The following is a 7,814-nucleotide window of genomic DNA, read 5'->3' on the forward strand; positions in this document are numbered from 1 at the left end:
GTGTGTGTGTGTGTGTGTGTGTGTGTGTGTGTGCCTTCTGCAGGTAGAGGTAAGATATATTCAGAGAAAACCAAAAATAGAACAAAAATAAAGACTTAGCTGGCAGAGAGTTGAATTATTCCAAATAAATACTCTTGGAAGGTTATCACCTGTATTAGTATAGTAGAAGTTGCTCACACTTCTACTTTATTCTGCCTTCTTGCAAAAAGACTACAAAGGAAAATCAATGAGAATAGTAGTAATAATCATTAGTGTTTATTTAACACTTTAAATTTCGCTAAGCACTTTATAAATATTATCTCATTTGTTCCCCATAAGAACCCCATGAGGTAGGTGCTATCATTACCTCCATGTTACAGAAGAGGAAACTGAGGCAGACAGGGGTTAAGGGACTTGTCCAAGGTCAGCCAGTTAGTATCTCTGGCCAGATTTGAATTCAAGTCTTCATGACACCGGGTCCAGCGCTCTGTCGACCGCACCACCAAGCTGCTGTCATAGGTTCATAGATTTGGAGCTGCAAGTGACCTGAGAGGTCATGAACTTCCACCTTCTCATTTTACAGATGAGGAATGAGGGGCTCATGGAGTCTAAGTTCCTGCACAAAGCCACACTAGTGACCCCAATGTAGGGTCCATACTCAGGCTTACAACCTGGGTGTCACCCTCAGCCCCCAACTCCTCACTCTTCAATCAGCAATCAAGTCTTTGCATTTCTACCTCACACCTTTCCTATGTGTCCCCTTCTCTCTTCTGACAATGCTGCCACCCTGGTCCCCGCCCTCATCACCTCATGCCCAGGCGATTGCTAAAGCCTTCTGATGGATCTCCCTGCCACAAGTCTGTCCCTGATCCAGTCCATGGTCCTCTCAGCTGTTCAATTGAGCCTCTTCTATCTAAGGTCTCTTCATGTCAGTTCTCCATTCAATAAATTCCAGTGGTTTTCTATTCCAGAACCAAATATGAAATCCTATTAGGTTTTCTAAACTCTTCCTAACCTGGCTGCCTCCTGCCTTTCCCATCTTTCTGCACTACTTTAACACACCAAAAATCTATCTCCTGACTCCAAGCATTTCTACCAGTTTTGCCCCATGCCTGGAACTCTCTCCTTCCTCCTGCTCATCTCCTGGCATCCCAGGCTTCCTTCAGGTCCCACCTAAAATCTCATCTCCATTCAGCAAGAACTTTGCCCCCATCCCCCTTAATCCTAGAACTGACCTTTTGCTGATTAACTCCAATTAATCCTGCCTACATATCGTTTGTACGTGGCTGGGTGCCTGTTGCTGTCTCCCACTGACTGCGTCCTTGAGAGCAGAGGTTGATTTTCCCTTTCTTTGTATCTGCACCACTTAGCACAGTGCCTGGCATACAGAAGGTGCTTAAAAATGCTTGGTGACTTACCCTCAATAACAGTGAATGAATGAGAACATGGATGGAAGGTCGGTGGTTGTTCAGTCATTTCAGTCGTGTCCGACTTTTTTGTGACCCCATTGAGGGTATTCTTGGCAGAGATACTAGAGTGGTTTGCCATTTCCTTCTCCAAATCATTTTACAGGTGAAGAAACTGAGGCAAACAGGGTGAAGTGACTTGCCCAGGGTCACACAGCTGGTTTCTTCCTGACTTCAGGCCTGGGCTCTATGCACTGTGCCACCTAGCTGCCCTAAGAAGAGTGTAAGGCTTGGATGAAAATATGCCAGCATCTGTCATTGTTAGTAAAACCAGAGCTTTTGCTTCTCCAATGTAAATATGAGGGAGAGAGTGAAGAATTTTGGATGGATTTGGAATGTCTAGTCATCCCACTTGTTTATCTGCCTCACACATTCCCAAATCCCCTGACTATCAGGATTACTCTTAGCTCTCTGCCCTGCCTTTGTTGGGACAATGTGATGTGTGAAAGAGGTGGGGCCTGGGACAGGTGAGGGGTTTGGGAGGAAGCCAGCTGAGCTCAGTCCTGACAAGACAGCAGTCACTGCTCTGACCTAAGGTTAAGTAGCTGTGCCCCTGCGCTAAGGCAGCCAAACTTTCCCTGGAGGGTTTTGTCCAGAGCTGGAGCACTGTGAGAGGCCAGCTGGAACGGTGCTGACAGTAATACAGTCCAGCATCTTCAGCCCCCACACTGCTGATTGTGATACTGTAGTCTGTCCCAGACCCACTGCCACTGAACCAGGCAGGGAACCCAGAGTACAGAATGGCAGCAGCACAGATCAGGAGCTTGGGAGACTGTCCTGGTGTCTGCTAACATCACGCTAAATTATTGCTAGTACCCTGACTGGCTCTGCAAGACGTAGTGACGTTCTCTCCTGGAGAAGCTGACAGGGAAACTGGAGTCTGAGTCATTGCAATCTGCCCTGTGGTATCTGTAAAGGAAAGGAAAAGCCAGAAGTTACCGAGAGTTAACCAGCTTTCACTCTACTGTGTCTAATTATTGATAAGAGAAATCTTTCAGGAAAATTGACGGTGGTCTCTTCCTCACCAATGACTTCCTGCTGACAAGGGGCATAGAGCTGTCCCCAAGGAAAAGGGGAAACAGATGAGTGAGGGAATTGCTGTCCGAACTTGTAGGCAGTGGAGTCCAAGGTGGAAAGCTCTATACCAGGCACCCAGGAGCTGAAGATGGAGTTTCTGTATAGGAGAAGACACAAAGTCCACTAATCAATTACACCAAGGTAAGCTCTCATAAATGCAGGTGCGTTGTGAACCTACAGAACATTATTGCAAATGGCAGAAGTGAAGTTCAAAGCACAGCCATAGCTGGCAATTTTAGGATCACTTGGTACACACGTCAAATGTCCACGGGGGATAGGGATACCCCGTCTGATCCTACGGACCTGTTGAGTTGGTCCTCATCTTTTTATGGGCTATCTAGTCAATTCCAGTGGAGGAGTGATCACTCCTAGCCCAAAAGCAAGATTTCTCAGTAGTCATATTTGAAAGTTGACATACCCAGCAGTCACCCACTCTACCCTGCCCAACAGAGTTCCCTATTTGAATCAATGCATTAGACTCCCAGTTGTAGGAAAGCAGGCCTGGTTCTAGACACGAGGTGGGAATCAATGATAGGAAAAGGAAGAATAACATGATAATGTCTCCCAAAAGCAGAGGAATAGAAAGCAAAATGGAAAAACGAAGCAACTGAAAATAAGCACTCAACCATCAGCAGATTATGATGGTCCTTTGTCTCTTTTGAAGAGAAGTTTCAGGTCCTCGATCAGTTCACAGATGTACTGCTCAGGCTGCCCTGTGATAGGAGAAGAGACAGGTTTTATTCAGGACCCATGACCAGCTAGGGACTTCAAGCCAAACAAATGTAGGGGTTGTTACAATGACCCTGTATGGCCCCTTCCACTTTACCCCCAAAAGTCACGGTACCCTGTGGCTTCCAAGATTTTAAATAAAACCATATCTCCTGAGCTAACTGATAGAGAGGAAAGGAAAACTGTTTTATCTGGCTGTGGGGAGGTGTAAATTGCCATAGGCAGATAATCCTTTTCATACTTGCCTCAAGGTGAGGGAATACTTAGTCAGAAGTTGGTCTTCCCAGGCTATGAGAACATCAGCAGTTAAGAAGGGCTTGCCACACCTGAGTTCAAAGGGGCCAAGTCTGATATCTGTTCGAGGGGTCATGTGGACATGAAATAGGGCCACAGGGAGAAGTCACGCCCGGTCCTGCCAGACTTCTAAGGTCATTTTAGTCAAGGTGCTTTTTAGGGGATAGTTCATTTTTTCAACCTTGCCCAAGGACTGAGGGTGCCGGGCAGAATGAAGATGGTAGGTTATGTCTAACGCCTCGGCAACTCCCTGAGTGAGCTGGGAAGTGAATGCTGGTCCATTATCACTTTGTAAGGAGCGAGGGAGCCCAAATCTGGGAATGATCTCGTTCAAAAGTACCTTAGTCACTTCCACGGTGTTTTCAGTGAGGCAAGGAAAGCTTCTACCCAGTTTGTAAAGGTGTGAATTAGCACTAAGAGAAGCTTAGAGCTTCTGCAGGGTGGCGTATGCATCAAATCTTGTTGCCAGTCTTTGTCTGGGAAGGTCCCTCGATTTTGGAGAGGGGTAAGGAGAGATGGGCATCTTACTGCTCCTTCAGGTTGGCTTGGGCACATATAGAGCAAGCCCTGCAAAGCTGCCTAATTGTTTCTTGCATTTTAGGTCCAGTAAAGAGGGGTTTCACCAGATTGTAAAGTGCATGCTTTCTTAGATGTGGAACCTGGTGGAGTTCAAAAAGGAGCTTCCACATTCTGGATCCTGGGATTGCTAATTGACCAGAGGGTGACTTATACCAATCAGAAGGGGAAAGTTCAAATCCCTTAGCCTGCTGTTGTTGTCATTCCTCGATGGTGTATTGAGGAAGGAAAGTGGGGGTGCCCTGAGGTATCGAGGTGTCATCCAGGCTGATTCCTGAGTGGCAGTGGCCTTGTCTGCCACTCAGTTTCCTACTGCCTGTTCCGATTCCCCTTTCTGGTGGTCTTTACAATGTACGCCTGCCACCTCCTTAGGAGAGCGTAGTACCTGCAGAAGGTACAGAATTTCAGTCCCATGTTTAACAGAGGAGTTCTTTGTGGTCAAGAATCCCCACACCTTCCCAATAGCACCATGGGCATGTAAACATGGAGGGCATATTTGGAGTCTGTAAAGATGTTTACCCTTTTGTTTTCCCCTAATTCCAAGGCTCTGGTGAGCGCCATGGGCTCAGCCTTTTGTGCAGAAGTTTCTGAAGGAAAGGACTTAGAGTCTATAGTGCCCTGTAGGCTGAGTATTGCATAACCAGTTCTCTTCACCTCTCCTGTCAGTATACCATTCCTCATCAGGATTAACAAGCAGGGAGTTCTTTAGTGTCAATGAGACAATCAATAATCTTACCCACAACATTGACCTTCATTCTAGGCTCAGCCCTAAGAGATGTTGAAGGAGGGAGCCTGGCTTTCTTCAGGGTGGGTCATTTCAACTCTTGAGGATCCCGAAGTGGTGGAGGGGTGAAGGGATTGAAGCTCGACCTTTGATGCTGCTTCCAGTGGCCTTGCTGGTGGCAAAGGAGACAGGGTCTAGGTGTCTGCCACTTGGAATTACCCTTCATAGGGCATTCTCTTGATCAGCGGCTGGCTTGGTTTTTTTGTTCTTTTTTTTAACCCCCTGACCCTCCCCCCCCCGCCTTTGGGAAATTACTGCGGCAAGGAGCTGAGCTTGGTTCTTGATTCCTGATCGGCGCCCGGCAATCCTTCTCATCTGCCTGTACCTTGTCGCTATTATTATTAAATACCTTAAAAATGGTCCCCACGGTCTCTTTCTAGAGAGTCTGAGGGCCCTGTTCCCATTTCTGAACCTTTTGACAGACGGCTGGAGCCGACTGAGAAATAAAACGCGTGCTCAAGAAGAAATAAAATGCATGCTTAAGACCATGGCTCCTATTGGGGATTCAGGATCCAAGTCATAGGTATGCTTTCTTAGCACCTCTCTCAACCTGTTCCTAAAAAGAACAAGGTTCTCATCTGGCTTTATGTAATCTCTCCTAATTTGGGCTAGGTCAGACATTGAAAAAGGAACATGAACTTGGGTGCTGCCCCCTCTGAAAACAGATGTTCTCCCTCTTAGAGGGAGTATTGGAAGAGACTGAGATGGACTTGGCGCTAGGGGTGCTAAAAAGGAGGTCCTCGCCTGACATTTAAAGGACTTAGCATTGGGTGGTTAGGAGACTATGAGGGAAGCTTAGGGCCTCGGAGAAGACTCTTTAGGGGCTGGGGAAGGGGGGCAAGCTGGGATAAAGCTTTGGAATAGGAGGGACAGGAGGTTTTAAAGGGAGGAGGTAGAGATCTAGATTTAATCCCGTACATGACTGGATCATCTAGAAGGTCAGGTTCCGGGTCTGGCGCCTTCTCAGATTTGGGGAGGTCAGGACTGAATTGAGGACATGTGAAGAGCATTTTGCAGGATTTTCCCTTCCTCTGGCAAAAAAAAAAAAGATCTAACTGCAGAACAGTACTGTCCTCTAGGTTGTATTGTGGCCAGGCCGTAAAAGATGAGATGCTCTCTCTTAAGGTCCTCCCTCCCAAATTTCTCCCAATGGTTTAAGAGGCAACTGAGTGGAGCCTGTCCTGTGTCCAAGATCCCGCAGCCACTGGCTGCCTCTTCAGCATCCTGAAGAGGGGGAGAATAAGAATAGAAGGCCAAATGAGAGGCGTCACCCTTGAGACTCCGAGAACCATCTTACCTGACAGCATAGAAGTCAGAGAGACCCACAATGCTGCTCCTGGTAATCTCGGTACCCAGAGGAGTCCAGCCACAGGACACAGACACTTAGCTGTGTGACTTAAACCTGTTTGCCTCCGTTTCCTCACCTGTGAAATGAGCTGGAGAGGGAAACAGCAAACTACTCCAGGATCTTTGCCAAGAAAACCCCCAATGGGGTCACAGAGAGTCGGACATGATTGGAATGACTCAAAAACTACGAGTTAGATATTAAGTTGCATTGAGAGATGGTGGATTTCCTCCCAGTGGAGATCTTCAAGCAGAGACTGAACTACCACTTGCCAGGATCCGCAGGCCAAGAACACTCCCCTCTTTTCATTTTCAGGAGACCCCTTGTTTTCCAGGGCTAAGGCTCAGCATGAAAGCTGGCCCTGAGCTTGGCATAACAATGGTCCTTTGTGCTCACCCTCTGGATGAACTCCTTTGCAGCTAAATCCCACAACTGGAGGTCCCTGAGCTGGGGCAACCACCAGTAAGAACCACACCCCAGTCATGAAGCCCTGCTATGTATGGACTTGTAGTCACTGGGCAAATAAACACTGACTGCTGCTGTTACCACTCACTGCTTGATTCTTTGTCTAGCCACAGGTATATAGATTAAGGCTTAGCCTCTCTGCCTTGGGTCTCCTCAGTCCTAGATCAGTCCCAGGCACACATATTTAGTGTCTTTCCTGCAATGGAATGAAGAAGGCTTTTTGCCGATAACCTCTTGTTTAAAGTTGCATGAACATGACCTTTATATATACAAATTTTAGTTGGAAAGATAGTGTTCAGTTGGCGGGAGTGAGCAAAGGAGGTGTGGTGGGAATGCTTTTGCCCTTTGCAGCCAAACAGGAAAAGTCTAATCCCTTTTCCATATGACAGACCTTTATTTTCTTTTGTTTTTTAAATTTAAGAAGTTCTTTATTTTTTTCTTTTTTTAAAGCTTTTGAGTTTTAAATTTTCTCCCCTTCCCACCCCCCTCCCTCCCCAAGACGACATGAAATCTGATATAAGGTCTACATATACATTCCTATTAAACATATTTTCACATCAGTCATGTTATAAAGAAGAATTAGAACCCATAAGAGGAACCACAATAAAGAAGAAAGAAGACAAAAGAGAAGAAAAAAAAAGAGCAAATAGTATGCTTCCATCTGCATTCAAGCTCCATAGTTCTTTTTCTGGATGTGGACAGCATTTTCCATCATGAGGCCTTTGGAGATGTCTTAGAGCCTTGCATTGCTGAGAAAAGCTAAGTCTATCAAAGTCAGTCATTACACAACATGGCTGTTACTGTGTACAACATTCTCCTGGTTCTGCTCACTTCACTCAGCATCAGTCCATACAAGTCTTTCCAGGTTTTTCTGAAGTCTGCCTGCTCATCATTCTTACAGCACAATAGTATTCAATGACATTCATATACCACAACTTGCTCAGCCATTCCCCAATTGATGGGCATCCTCTCAGTTTCAAATTCTTTGCCACTGCAAAAAGAGCTACTATAAATATTTTTGTACATGTAGGTCCCTTTCCCCCTTTTATGATCTCTTTGGGATACTGCTCTAGAAGTGCTATTGCTGGGTCAAAGGGTA

The 7,814-nt window shown here is 46.2% G+C and overlaps 1 protein-coding gene across 1 annotated transcript in view; it reads right to left on the bottom strand.

Annotated features, from left to right (window-relative positions):
* The window catches only part of LOC114031137 (zinc finger protein 345-like), a 10,267-nt gene extending 5,047 nt beyond the window's left edge, over positions 1–5,220 (bottom strand). Inside the window, exons 1-5 of the mRNA XM_027846154.1 lie at positions 5,147–5,220; positions 4,435–4,506; positions 2,471–2,619; positions 2,272–2,354; positions 2,005–2,229 (exon numbers count right to left, since the gene is read on the bottom strand). Of these exons, the coding sequence (XP_027701955.1) occupies positions 2,005–2,229; positions 2,272–2,354; positions 2,471–2,619; positions 4,435–4,506; positions 5,147–5,220 (603 nt within the window). The remainder of the gene's footprint in view (positions 1–2,004; positions 2,230–2,271; positions 2,355–2,470; positions 2,620–4,434; positions 4,507–5,146) is intronic.
* Between the last annotated feature and the right edge of the window lie 2,594 nt (positions 5,221–7,814).

The sequence above is a fragment of the Vombatus ursinus genome, unplaced genomic scaffold, assembly GCF_900497805.2.
Source record: "Vombatus ursinus unplaced genomic scaffold, bare-nosed wombat genome assembly UNPS02015073.1, whole genome shotgun sequence".
Taxonomy (NCBI): Eukaryota; Metazoa; Chordata; class Mammalia; order Diprotodontia; family Vombatidae; genus Vombatus; species Vombatus ursinus.